The 15,379-nt window shown below is 33.6% G+C and overlaps 1 protein-coding gene across 6 annotated transcripts in view; it reads right to left on the minus strand.

The window, feature by feature from the left end:
* Nucleotides 1–15,379, minus strand: part of LRBA (LPS responsive beige-like anchor protein) — a 737,219-nt gene that overhangs the window by 149,801 nt on the left and 572,039 nt on the right. For all 6 annotated transcript variants that reach the window (XM_039234337.1, XM_039234336.1, XM_039234335.1 and 3 more), the window contains 2 exons: nt 13,827–13,967; nt 12,671–12,790 (listed from right to left, as the gene is read on the minus strand). In XM_039234337.1, coding sequence (XP_039090268.1) covers nt 12,671–12,790; nt 13,827–13,967 — 261 coding nt within the window. The remainder of the gene's footprint in view (nt 1–12,670; nt 12,791–13,826; nt 13,968–15,379) is intronic.

A 15,379-nucleotide genomic window follows, 5' to 3' on the forward strand; every position in this document is an offset into this window, starting at 1 on the left:
ATTTTAAATGAACTGTATATTGGAAAGTTTTCAAATTAATGTTTAAATTTAGTTTCTCCTTATTTGGTAGATAAAATGTCATTTTTTCCTTAAATAAAAAAATGTAATAACAATTTTTAAAAGCTAGAGAAGGAAAAATAATCTATAATCCTTCCAGACAAATCCAATAAATATCATGTGGTTTTAGGTATTATAAAACTGTCATTTCAAAAGCACTTAAATAAAGAAAAATAATGGATTACAAACCAATAAATAATAGATAATCTATAGCAATCTAATACAGTAGAGAAAAATGACTGCATTTGAGTCTTGTCTATTCAACTTAATGGTCACATGCCCTTAAATTAATTTTTCTTCTGACCTGACGCTTACTCATGTGAATTGTCATTTTTAAAACACAGGGTTGTTGTCAGGCCAATAATACAAAATTCTACATACACATAAGATATTATTATTACTATTACTATTATTGTTATTAACATGACCTGTGATAAAATCCCAAAATTAGAGACTTGACTGATTTTCAAAGCAAACAGGTCATTCACTGAATTATGCCCATTCATAAAAGCACTTAATATAATTCTAAGAGCATTTTTAAAAAGTTTACTTTTAAAAATAAAATGTCCACAAAAATATTTGAGACTTAATAATTCCCACTATAAGTTTTAAAACAAAAAGAGTTATTTTTTATTAGCAATCATAATATAGCCTAACATGCCTCACGTTATGAAGGCCCTGAATATTTTATAGTTCTCTTCTGCTTTCAACACATTTTGCACTTCTATATTTGGACTGGACATCTTAACTGAGCTGTTTGCTATTCTAGGCCCTATCTTCAAGGAAATCGTAATTTGAGAAGAGATAATAGACATTAATAATGCAAACAACAGGCAAGGTGTAACTGCCATAAATAAAATGCCCTCTGTAAATCTTTTCTGGAACAAGTTGTAAAATACTTAAATATATTCATAGAGCTATGAGTATGGGAGAGAACAGTGAATATCAGTGTCTAGGAACATATTAGTTTATAAACATATTTTTAATTGAACAAAAATAAGATCACAAGTCAAAAAGCAAATCACAGCTGATGTGTGTACATTTTTATAATTCAGGAAGAATTTTCTAAGTGCCTTAAAAGATGTCTTTTTCTGTTTAGTACAGAAGTAGCATAAGAAAAATATTCAGTGTTTCAAGTAATTTTTATCAAGAACCAAAATAATAGATCATTGTAGACAAAAAAGTGCAAAGTTAGTCAATGCTAAAAAAATTAGTGCATAGGAACATCATTTAACCTATTGACACATGAAGAAGGGTTACAGAGATATGGTTAAATGAACAAATCTGGAAGTTGTGCATAAGTTGTATATAAAAACAAGAATGAATAGACAGTTCCATTAACATATGAATGTTTTACATTCTTAAGAGAGAGGTGAGATAACTTTAGTTAACTCTATTGTGGATGTGAGTGTGAAAGAGAGAGACTGATGGGAAAATATAGAAGAAAAAGATAGAAAGAAGGAAGGCAGTAGAGGAGGGAGGGAGGACATACACCAGAAATGTGCAAAGGATGTATTAAAAAGGTAAGATTTCAATTTTACTTTCTTCTAGCTTTCAAAAAATTCTGATTTAAAAATATATCTGAAAACAGTAATAAATAATGAAAATATTTTAACTAAGAAAATAAAACTTACTAAACAATTAAGTTTATTTAAAAAAAACAAACGCATCAAGAAATGCATTTGCAGCGATTATGTTATTTAGCTACAGTTAAGCACTTTCTTATAAATGGCTCTAACACTGATGCCATCAGCATCCGTGGAATGTATTATGGTAGAAGGCATGCTGATAGGAGAAAAAAGGAACCTAACTTATCTTCAGATTACAGACTCCTGGGACTTTGGAGGCAGTAGAGGATAAGTCAAAGGTCTCATGTTTTACAAATCTCACAAGACACACATAAAACTATTCTATTATCATCTCCATTTTTATTGCCTCTATTATTTAACAAATGTGTACACTTAAAACTTTTAAGGGCTAATTCTTAAAGCTAAAACTCATTCATGTAATATTACTGATAGTCATTTATTTACAAATATTATTTAGCCTGCGGGGTTGAAAACATATTATTTTTAATCTCTTAGAATTTAATTGCATTCTCTCTACTTAAGTACAGAATATGCAGTATTAACCATACTCATTTTTAAGTTAATACAAATTTTACATTCATTACTAACAATATATAATAAATTATAATATAGGCTTTTAAATTCAATGTCAAAGATATGAGCAGTGACAGGATGTTCATATAGACTTCTTTTGAAAGCTATAACAGTAACAACTCAATCTGTCTTAATTGTTAAAATGTAGAAAACTGAACCGTTCCCACCTCTTGGTCAGTAAATGACCAAGTAAATGACATTCAGCTCTCAGTTCTCTTGTGGACAGAAAAGCCTTCCTAAAATATGAAGTGTTAGTAACCCCATTCTATGTGAAGTGCAAATCTACCTAGGTTTTGCTGTCTCCTTCTAGCCAGGATGGCCATACACTCTCCTCGTTCTCCACCTCTTAGTTTCTGGCAGTCTCTTTCATCAATTCGTTTTTAGATGACATTTTACAGTAAATTCATTCATTCATTCATTCAATCAATCAATCAGTATTTACTGATTTCTTTTGCATTTTTTAAAACATTTTTTTAATGTTTATTTTGAAAAAGAGAGAGACAGAGCACAAGGAGGGGACGGGCAAAGAGAGAGAGACATACACAGAATCTGAAGCAGGCTCCAGGCTCTGAGCTGTCAGCACAGAGCCTGATGCTGGGCTTGGACCCACAAACCATGAGATTGTGACCTGAGCCGAAGTTGGACACTCAACCGACTGAGCCACCCAGGTGCCCCTTACTGATTTCTAACTAAATACAAGGCATTGTTCAAAAGGCTGAGGTCACAATGTGGACAATACAAAAAGTCCCTGCCTTCATAAAGCTCTAGTGAAGGAGACATAAACAAACTAGTCTGTATGTATCACATTAAATAGTGGCAAGTACTATGTAAAAAAATAAAACAAGATAAGAGGACACAGAATAATGAGAGATGATGTGGTGTTATTTCAGAAAGGGTGTTCAGAAGAGCCCACTCTGGAGGAGGTAACATTTTTACAGAAACCTGAATAAAGTAACAAAATGAGTCAAGTATAATCTCGGAGAAAGTGTTTCAGGCAGAGAGAACATTATATGCAGGAGTGGACTCAGCATTTCTGAAAAGGAACAACAAAGGCAAGTGAGGGTACAGTAAAGTAAGAGAGAACAGTCAGAGAGGCAATAAGATAACCAGAGAGGACCTCAGTGGCCACACTAAGACCCTGAATTTGGTTCTAAGTTAGATGAGCAGTCACTGGAGAGAACTTAACACAAGAATATGATCTGATTTATAATATAAAAGGATTATTCTTACTGCTGTATAGAGAAATACATGGGGAACAGGCGAAGTAAGAAATTATGGCCACGTGGGCTAGGGCCCTAGTGATGGATGCAGTGATAACTGGTTAGATTCTGAGTCTATTTTGGAGTTTGAAAAAATGGGAAATAGGCTGTGAGTGAAAGGGGCGAATCAAAGATTCTAAGCTTCTAAAGGCCTGAGCAAACTGGTAAACGGTGCTGCCAAAAACTGAGGGAAAGGCAGGATATTTTCTTTAGGTGGGGAGGAGGGTAAAAGGAGAATAAACAGTTTGATATTGGACATGTTCAGTTTATTTATTTATTTTTTAATGTTTATTTATTTTTAAGAGAGAAAGAGAGAGTGCATGGGCATGAGCAGGGGAAGGGCAGAGAAAGAGGGAGACACAGAATCTGAAGCAGGCTCCAGGCTCTGAGCTGTCAGCACAGAGCACTATGCAGGAACTGAACCCACAAGCTGTGAGATCATGACTTGAACTGAAGTCGGACGCTTAACCAACTGAGCCACCCAGGCACCCCAGGACATGTTCAGTTTAAAATACCTATGAATATATACCTGGTTCAAAAGGAGCTAGATATATAAATCTAGAATTCAGGGGAGAGCCATGAGATAAGGTGTGATCACTTACGGAAAATGTGCTGATACAGAAGAGATCTAAATCTTGAACCCTAAGGTACTCCAATAATTTAGGATATGAAAACAAGATAACCCAGTAAAAAGGACTGAAAAAAATGGTAAGAAGATAGTCAGGAAAAGGTGGCTCACTATTCCAGACACCAGGTCAAGAAAAGGTTACTCTTCTCCCTGCCCCCAAAATGAGGATCAATTAATTTTGTTAATAATGGTGATAGATCAAGTACAATGAGAACAGAATATCTGCATTTCACAGCACAGAAGCTGTTCATCAATGGCTCTAGCAAGACTGATTTCAATAAGTAGTACAGAAGAAAGCTGGATCTGAATGGGCTCAAGAGATAATGGAAGCTGTGAGGAAGTGGAGAAAAAGGAACACACAACTCTTCTGGACTTCATGATAAGTATCACCCATTATTCTTTTTTACCCTACATGCCTATGAAACATTTCTGAAACTTAGGCGTGAAGTTTCAACTAGTAGGTGATATTATCCTCATTATTAAGAAAATATATTAGTGTGTCAAAACTTGAATTTAGACATTTGCTCTATAAGCCTGCTTCACTGTAATTCATAGCATCATTTATGAAGACACCCAACCTAAAGAATCCTCTTCAGGCATATGGTTAAGAGACACACAAAAAGATGCTGAACACAACCTATCATCAGCGAAATGCAAATCTAAACTACAATGAAGTATGACCACACACCACACAGTGGACCACACAGTAGAATGGGTAAAATCAAAAAGTAAGAAATAACAAGTGTTGGCAAGGACGTGGAGAAAAGGGAACCCTCATTGCATTGTTGATAGAATGTAAAATGGTACAGCCACTATGAAAAACAGTATGGGGTTCCTCAAAAGATTAAAAATAGAACAACAACACAATTCAGCAAATCCACTTCTGGGTAAACAAAAACACTAATTCAAAAAGATATATGCAGCCCTATGTTTCCTGCAGCATTATTTACAAGAGACATGATACAGAAGCAACCTAAGGATCCACTAACAGATGGATGAGTAAAGAAAATATGGATGTGTGTGTGGTGTGTGTGTGTGTATGTACATAGTTAGGTAGTTGGAAAGACTGTTACTCGACCATAAAAAGGAATGAAATCTTACCATTTGTTACAACATGGACGGATCTAGATGGTATCATGCTAAGTAAAATAATTCAGATGGAGAAAGTCAAATACCATATTGTCTCATTTATATGTGAAATCTACAAACAAATGAACAAAAGTAAAAAAATGGAAATAGGCTCATAGACACAGAGAACAATCTAGTGGTTGCCAGAGGGGAGGGTAGTGGGAAGTTGGGTGAAATAGGTGAAAGCGATTAAAAGGAAAAACTTCCAGGGCACCTGGCTGGCTCAGTCAGTAGAGCATGAGACTCTTGATCTCAGGAATGTGGGTTCAAGTCCCATGATGGGTATAGAGATTACTTAAAAATAATATCTTTAAAAAAAGGAACAAGTTTCCAGTTATAAAATAAATAAGTCATACAGAAGTACTATACAGCATAGGGAATATAGTTACTAATATAATTTTGTATGATGACAAATGGTAGCTTGACTTATCATGGCGATCACTCTGTAATTATATAAATGTTGAAGCATTATGCTGTACACCTGAAATTAATACTATTCTAAGTCAACAATATTTCAAGTGAATAAATGAACAAAATAAAGAAACAAGTTTATGTCTTTCTATCCTTACAGTCAACCAAATGCCAAATCCTGGAGAATTACTTTTAACCCATACCTTGAATTCATCCTCTTAGTGTTTTAAGCTCTAGGAAAAAGCCAATGAACAAAACAGTTCAATTCATGCTGTCATGGAGCTAATGTTCCAGCAAAATAATAAGTAATAAATAAATATATGTATGTCAGATGATAAGTCATATGAAGAAAAATGAAGTTGGAAGTGAGTAAAAGAGCTTGGTGTGAAGGATGCAGTTTTAAATGGAAAGGACAGAGAAGGTGACATCTTACTAAGAAGATAACATCTGAGAGGTGCCTGGGTGGCTCAGTCTGTCTGTTAAGCATCTGACTTGATTTCAGCTCAGGTCATGATCTCACGGTTTGTGGGATGGAGCCCTGCATCAGGCTCTGCACTGACAGGACAGACCTTGCTTGGGATTCTCTCTCTCCCTCTTTCTCTGCCTCTTCCCTGCTCACACGTGGTCTCTTTCTCTCTCTCTCAAAATAAATAAACATTTCAAAAAAGGTAACATTTGAGCAAAGACTTGAAAAGGGTGGAGTGAATCATTAAGGGCATCTATTTGAAGGAATTCTTAAGGGAAAAGGAAAAATAAAAACAAAGGCTCTGAGTTGAGAAGACACTGGAATATGTGAAGAATACCCTGGAGGTCCTGCTTAGAATAGCATGAGCAAGGGGCAAACAGGACAAAAAGAGATCAAGAGCTAATAGGATTTTGGAGGGGAGCGGTAGGTGGGTGGTATAGTCTTGCACTGTAAGGACTTCAGCTTTTACTCTCAACTGGGAAACCAGTTACTCAGATGGCAAAGACTGTGGGCAGGGCAGGTTTAAAGGAGTAAAGATGAGGACTTTGGTTTTGAGCATGTTAATTTTGACGTACATTTTAATATATTCTAAGCGAGATGCTGAGGAGCTATCAGGAGAAATGTACAGGCTAGAGACATAAAACTGGGAGGTTAGTTACGACCCTCTAGCATCCTCTATGTAACTCCAGACTCACTCTATGAAGTCATCCCCTTCACTGCCCCGGTCAGAATTAATTTCATTTTGTATATATCTTATTACACCACTTATCAATGTCTGACTTGTATTAAGAGTAGTTTTATGTACACCTGTCATTCTCATCTGAAGTTATGTGAAATAAAGAACTGTTTGTCTTACCCTTTTACTCCAACTGCTGTCTAGTATATATTGCATATGGTAAATAATCAATAAATGCTGACTTAGGAGCATTTTTGAGGATTTTAGTTCAGCTGTCATAGGAGGTTTTCACTGAAGGCAAGGAGCTAGATACTTATTTCCTCACTAAACCTGCTCCTTCGTGTTCTCTACACACATGTCCAAGTCAAATTTAATCTTTCTCTCTGTCCTTCATCTTACAAGACCAATCACCAAATCTCAAAAGTTTTTACTTTCTAAATACATAATAAATTCATCTACATTTCTCTACTACCATTGTCACTACTGCATTCAAACCTCCACTGCCTCCCCTCTAATTACTTTAACAGTTTACAGATTGCTTTCACTCTTGCTCATCGCATAATACATATTTAAACGCCAACCACAGTGATCTCTTAAAACCACAAAAATTTGTTCATGTCACACCTCTGCCTCAACACTTCCAAGGTCTCCTTACTGCCCCAGGATAAATTTCAACCTCCTTACCAAAGCTTATGCAGCCCTTTATGAGAGGCCTTCCATTTCCTCTTTCCTCTCCCTTCTCTTCCTTTCAGATGCTATGAGCCCACATAGCCTTAATTACACTGAACTGAAGGGACTGTTTTATTGTCAGTACCTCCTCTAAGGAGTAAGTTCAATGAAGGCAATGGTTATGTCTTATTTGCTGCTGTATCACAACTAGGGCTTGATAGGACATACATATAATCAAAATAAAAAAATTAAAATTAAATATTACCTCAGGATTCCATCACATCTTTTACTCCAATTTTATAAAATTTTACCATCGGTTATTTTAGTACTGTATTATTAGCCTAAATTCTAGGCCTCTGGAGAAGTATAGTTCTCCAATAATCTTCACTGTAGATCCATTTACTACTGCCCTCCATTGTGAAATAATGAACCTAGGTGATAGTTATTACTCTTTCTACTCTTCAATCCTAATTATTAATAATTTCTATAGAAGAGAAGGAAAAGAGTTTAAAATGAGCAAGTCAGATTGTACTTAATCACTAGATTAAATGAATTGGGGGGCACGTAGGTGGCTCACTCAGTTGAGTGTCTGACTTTGGCTCAGGCCATGATCTTGTAGTCAGTGAGTTTGAGCCCCACATTAGGCTCTGTGCTGACAGCTCAGACAGAGCTTGAATCCTGCTTAGGATTCTGTGTCTCCCTCTCTTTCTGCTCTCCCCTGCTTACATGCTCACTCTCAAAAATAAATAAACATTAAATTTTATTTAAAAAGATGAAAAAATTGATAATAAGGGTACCTGAAATAAGTATGTTGCCTCAAAGCCAGAGGGAAATCTCAGTGACACAAACTACCTAAAAAAGCTTGGATATCTGTGTAATATTTAGATGTCATTGCCTAGTGGAATTCATTCAAGCTTTATGAATTTATGATTTGCTTCCCAAAATTTGGTCATAATGGTTCAGTAATCTATTTTGTACTTCAGTTTCTAAATTTGAGTTTTTAAAACTTGGGGGGATTTTCAAATATTATTTATCACAGTGATGATTCTCCAACCCAATTTCAACCCTCAAGAATTTATCTATTATTGGTACTACCTATCAATAAGTAAATGAAGTACAACATCAGGAACATTGTCCTAAGCATACATGGCTTGATACAGTAGCCATTAATTTAATAATTTAATATTGATTACATGTTTAAAGAACAATATTTTGGACATGTCAGGTTAAACATATTACTAAAATCAATTTTACAGGGTTTTGTTCACGTTTCAAAATGTGACTACAGGGGCCCCTGGGTGGCTCAGTTGGTTAGGTATCCGACTTTGGCTCAGGTCATGATCTCACAGTTTGTGAGTTCGAGCCCCATGTCAGGCTCTTTGGTGACAGCTCAGAGCCTGGAGCCTGCTTCGGATTCTATGTCTCCCTCTCTCTCTGCCCCTCCCATGTTCATGCTCTGTCTCTCAATAATAAATAAACGTTTAAAAAAATAAAATAAATAAAATAAAAAGATAAAATGTGGCTACAAGAAAATTCAAAATTATACATGTGTCTGGCAACTGTGGCTGGCATTATATATCTATTGAAGAGTAGTAAGCCTACTTAAAGAACTGACCAGCACTTCAAAGTTTATCCATGAAGAATGAAAAACATCATTAAGGATCATATCTGAACTGAAACTACCAATAATAACACAAAAGTACAAATGATCCCCAGAACTTTAAAATGGTAAATCATGCTAAAAATTCAAATGCTGGGGCACCTGGGTAGCTCATTCTGTTAAGCGTCTGACTTCAGCTCAGATCATGATCTCGCGGTCCATGGGTTCGAGCCCTGCATCGGGCTCTGTGCTGACAGCTCAGACCCTGGAGTCTGTTTCAGATTCTGTGTCTCCCTCTCTCTCTGCCCCTCCCCAGCTTGTTCTCTGTCTCTCTCTGTCTCAAAAATTAAAAAAAGTTAAAAAATTAAAAAAAAAATCAAAGGCTGTCTTAATAAAATTTAATAAGGTCTTTTTCTTCTCTGAAATAAAAGAATTCATATTTTTTTTTTGTTTCATAGGAATAACCCGTATTTTTTTTAGTAAGCTATTCTCTCAGTATTAGCAGAATGCAAGGAAGAGGGTTTCTAAAATATTAAGGCAACAGTTCCCCTAGACCACAGAAAGAGTTAAGTACTAGAAATGTTATCATGTTATTATTTTTCCCTGAAAAAAAAATACTAAATCTTCTATCTACCTCACAACACTTCATTTTTGTGTGCGTGTTTTATTTTGAAGATTTTATTTTTAAGTAATCTCTAAATCTAACACAGGGTTTGAACTTATAACCTCGAGATCAAGAGTTGGATGCTCTATAGACTGAGCCAGCAAGGCAGCCCACAACACTTAATTTTGGTAAAATGTCACAAAAACATTTTAGAAAATGGATATCATATTCATCAAGCAACGTATACTTTAGAATACACTCAATAAAGTGATTCTCAATACCCAGTCTCATGTTTCACTATTCTCTTTACTCTTTAACATTTTCCTTAGTATTTTCTGAAATTCAACCCAACAATATAAAGATCAGACTATAATTAATATGACTGCATATTCCATATTCCAATGTTATATGTTATTACATACTTTTCAAAATGTTTGAAAAGTTGTAGGGACCAGATTAGTTCATTATCGAAACAAAAAATGGGATAATTTATCAATGTCCTATCAACCCTACAGATATTTTGTAGTTTAAAAAAAAAAGAGAATATGCATATTACGAGAACAAGTAGGTTTTAGTAAACAGTCCTGAATAAAATATCTGTGCCTCTGAACATAAATGAAGTCAGAGTTATGAATAAAACTATATTTTAACCAAGCCAAATCAAATTGAAACTTGCAATTAAAAAATAATTAACTTTTCTCTTCACTTTGTACTCTATTTCTTCATATAAATGCTTTATTTATAGAACACTGCTAGAAAGCCAGAAATTAAATAGCAAAATAACAAGAACTGAAATTCTACTATTTGTCTAGTAGTTAGGGCTGTTTTATTAAAGCCTTCTGGGCATTAAAAAAAATCTGAAATGAATTTGTTTCTTAATTATCTATGAAGAAATAAGAAAACTTAGGAAGGAGAATGGCAAAGAATTTCATGTGGGTTTTAAATTTTGTTTGCTGGTTTTTAAGTTACAGTTATTTTTGGTGAGTTTTAACTTTTTTGTACAGGTATGGTATTTTAAGGCAAGTGTTTGGATAAATGGAAGTAGAATTGTGCTCACTGAATAATCTGGACAGAAAAAGGCTGAGATTTGGGAAAAAGAGATGACAAAACTACAAGGATCTATCAGATGCACCTGCTGTCCAACAAAGCATTAAGCAGGAATGTCCAGTACTTAGAGGTAGAAAGCTGAAGATGTATACACTAACTTTATTATGGACAAAGAAAAAATTCAAATTTGTGCTTATATTTTTAAATTTCAATTACCAAACTTAAGTACAAGGTTATAACCTGGTCATGAGATGCTTCACCAATGAAGGAATTAACATTTTTTTTAAAAAAATCATGTCTTCAATTTGACAAAAAGTTAGGTTTATCACTATTTACATAAGTCCATATCCCTTACTTCTCAAGAGAGTTAAATGAGTAATTCAATAGCTTTGAGATCAGAAGTAGAATTCAAAAATAATTATTAAATTGATTAGCTATTCTCATTTACTGTTACCTAATTACTCATTTCAAAATTATCTACTGATGATTCTTTTTCTTTTTTTAAAGTAAGCTTTAGGCTCAATGAGGAGCATAATCTTACAGCCCTCAGATCAAGAGTCACTTGCTCTACCAACTGAGTCAGCCAGGAACTCCTTTACTGACAGTTCTTAAACAATATGATATATAATTTCAAGAGTATTTCAGAGTATATTATTTGCAATATCAAAAAATCCTATCGATGTTTTCAAATAAAAGATTTCTTTATATAATGTAATCTTCAATAAAATACCTTTGATATAAGAAATGTCATACTCTATTGTAAGATAAAGTGCGTGAATAGATTTTACAGTCTATAAAGTATCTAAAAGATAATTATCATAATAATATTTTTTAAAATGTTTTATTTATTTCTGAGAGAGAGAGAGAGAGATAGCATGAGCAGGGGAGGGTCAGAGAGAGAGGGAGACACAGAATCTGAAACAGGCTCCAGGCTCTGAACTGGCTGTCAGCACAGAGCCCGACGCAGGGCTCGAACCCACAAGCTGTGAGATCATGACCTGAGCTGAAGTTGGACACGCAACCGACTGAGCCACCCAGGCGCCCAACATATTAATATTTTTAAAGTACTCTATAGTAACATAAATATTAGTAATGTAACTTTTCTCTTTTAAGCTCCGATATTTCTTATATGGTGCCTAACATTTTCTTCAATAAAGTATAAATATTTATACACAAATCATATTTATTTATGTGGCTATAAGGAGTTTCACATCCATAGGCATATCTCAGTATATTCAATAGCATCTGACCCAGCAGGAAGAGACATTAGGTTATGAAAATAAAATACTGCAATTTCTGAGGGTAAAAACAAAGATCTAGTAAGAATTATGCTAGCTACTGTGCAAAGTTTTTTATTTTTTACAATAGTGAACATATAGACAGGAAAAGAACTCTTCTTTCTCCTCACGAATAACGCAGTCTTTACCAAAGAGAGGCAGGTATGAATTTAGAACCAGTAGCAGGTAAAACATGATTACCTTAAGAGACATGGGAGATCTAAAACAAAATGAAATGAAATGAAATCAATTAAATTAAAAGTCTGAGACTCTTCTCATAGGATTTTATTGACTGTATTAATTTTATTCATTGAATAAAATTAATTTGGATTAATTTGGAATGCCATTAAGCATGCTACCTTACATCCATCCTACTATATTTTTCCTTTCAAAAAATATTTAAAGGAATTGGAAAAACCACTATTCTACAGTTAAAGAAAAAGAGACAGGGAGACATACAGCAGGTAGTGACAGACAAAGAAAAAAGAGAGAAACAGACAGAGAAATTCTATACATTGGTTCTTGGCCATTTAATTAAAGCTTCAGCCTTTGAGGTTTCTCTTCAGTAAACAGTGCTATACTGCTAGGAGAGAAATTGTAAACATTCATTCAACAAGGAACATATTGACAATAATAACTATAAAACCAAACATTTCTGGGGGAAAAAAAAAGAAACATTTCTGTACCTTAATATCAGATGTATCACGCTGACAGTTTCGCCAAGCTCTGGAAATTGATGAAAAAGTTCGATCTGCATGATCAAATTTCCCTCCTTGCAAATTTAGGAAATAAGTTGTGAAAGGTTCCTAAAAAATAAGCAATTAAAAAAAATCCATGTTTCCTCATGCATAAAAATGTGGTTTTTATAAATTACTATATTTAGATACTTTAATGACTAATAGACATTAACCAGCTATACACAAACTAGTATGGAATGGGAACTGTACATCTAAATTTTACATGAATGTACTTAAATTATTTCTGTTTCTGAACGAAACAAAAGAAATGTTCCAAAATTTGGCATTTTCAACATTTTTCAGATTTTCTTCTTTTCCAATGACAATTTATTAATAAAATTCAGACATAAGTTAGACTGCATTTTCTTCATAGTATGGGGAAATAGCCTAATATGTAATTTTCCTATTGTTATGGCTCAATATTTAATTTATGATTAAGAAAGAAAAATGTTTAGAAGATTTAAAAGCCTCCTCTTAGTTAAAGAACACTTAAACACATATTAGTAGATAATTGCTTGAAATTAGCTAAGCACTATAAATTACTTCTAGGATTTATGTCTGCCTTACCCTTCTAACAAGCTTTAATTAATGATGTGCTGCTAATGCTTTCCCAAAGAAATTACTTTCTAGTAGATGAATCACCTTTCAATTTTACAGAAACATTTCTTGTTTAACCAATATATTATCAATACACAGCAGCCTTGGTATAATCTATAAACACACCTTATTCCATTTAGAGCAACTGAAATTTCTAAAATATATGAATATATGTCTATCTTAAAATCTTATTTACTTCTTATTTTAATAGACTCTATTTGAAAATAACCTATTTTACAACTTAGAGTCTGAGGAGATATCAACCAATTGAAAAGGCAAATTTAAGAAAAAAAATTCACATAATTCCAGGTGAAACATTTTTAAGGCTATTCTATTTTAAAATATTATCAGATATATACCAAATGGGATAAACAGATACTTATAATTAGGAACCTGATAACTGAAAAAAATTAGCATTCAAAAAAGATGCTGATGACTTTTAACTACTGCATATTCTTCACAACATTGAATTTATGTATTCATGGTTTATTATTCAAACTGAACTTACTATTCTTAGCAGCCATGCAAGAACAAAACTTGCAGTTGAGTAATGAGTACCATAGTGGAACTTGGGAACCTGATCATCTTCCCATGATTCATAACGCTCTGCAAAGAATGCTGCTCTTTTTGGATTCAAAGCTCCTACTGGCTGCCAAAGGAGAAGGAAAAAGCAAAATAAGAATGCAGAAATGTAATCATCTTTTATTTCTTCCTTCAAATGTTATTCTATTAGAAAGTGTGAAAATGAATTTAAATGATATATATACACTATTGAAGCAAAAACATAGTGTTATATTCAGAGAGTGGATTGAAAACAATTCTTTCCACTACAGGTTTAACACACACATAAAAGTAGAAGAAACTCTCAACGAGTCTAATTTCTGTTGAACATAGGTTTTTAAGCAGCCCATACGAAACAAGCATTTTCATAAAGAAATTACATGAAGTGAATATCAGCTATATAATACTTTGGAAAGCACCTATAAAATCCTATTAAGTTAATTAGAAGCAACAACCAGAAACACAATCCTGATGTTAGAGGATTAATTTACAATAGCTTCTGAGAAGAAGATGAAACAAAACTGGAAGGGAAAGAGGAGTACAAGCAAGAGACTGAAAGAAAGGATTAATGTAAATATAGAAATTTATACTAGTATAAGTAAAAGCAGAATTTAGAGGATAAAAATATCTGCCTGAATATTATATATACATACATATATATGTATATATGTGTGTGTATGTATTATATATATTATATGTACAAACTATACAAAGAATAGAAGACAGAATATGAGCTTGTACCAAAAAATAATACATTATAGCAGAGGGCAAAAAAGCAGTATAACAAAGTGTTGAAGAACGTGGCCTCACAGGAATAGTAATAGTACTCAGTCAGAAGGTTGTTTTGGAAAATAAGTAATTACATGTAAAGTCCTACAAACCATGTCTGACAACATTCAGTGCTTGCTATTACTTTTAAAATTATCTTCCAGAAGTGGGGTAAAGTTTGAATGAAATAACAGCCTATAAAACCCCTGGAACATCACTTAGCATAAGATAAGAGCTTGATAAATGTTAGCTGGGTATCATTATTGTTGCTGTAGCTGTTTTTACTTAGGGACTACATGAACTCCATTAAAAAGTAGGCAAAATTTTGTGTGATTATGCACATGTACATTTTCTTAAGGAAGGCATACAGAGTATTAAGATTCTCAAAGGGGGTCTGAGGGCTCAAAGAATGTTAAAATCAACTGCTTTAAGTAATAATTCATTCTCATAAAACATTCTCATCTCTAGAAAATCTCTATTCTTTATTTAAAATATAACTACCATTTCACTGAAAAAAGAAAAGCTATATATAAGATTACTTAATGAAAACCTAGGAGTTAGTCATTTTTCATTAATAGGAGAAAGAAAATATCTTAAACATCTTATTACTTATGGGGGTTATATGTTAAACTGAAATAATTTTAAAAATGGGCTTAAAAAGAGATGATTTCAGAAATAATTCTGTTAAAAATGAAGCAAAGTTAAACTAGTTTTTAAATTGCTTTCCATGTT

The sequence above is a fragment of the Hyaena hyaena genome, unplaced genomic scaffold, assembly GCF_003009895.1.
Source record: "Hyaena hyaena isolate Hyena2069 unplaced genomic scaffold, ASM300989v1 scaffold_89, whole genome shotgun sequence".
Lineage (NCBI taxonomy): Eukaryota > Metazoa > Chordata > Mammalia > Carnivora > Hyaenidae > Hyaena > Hyaena hyaena.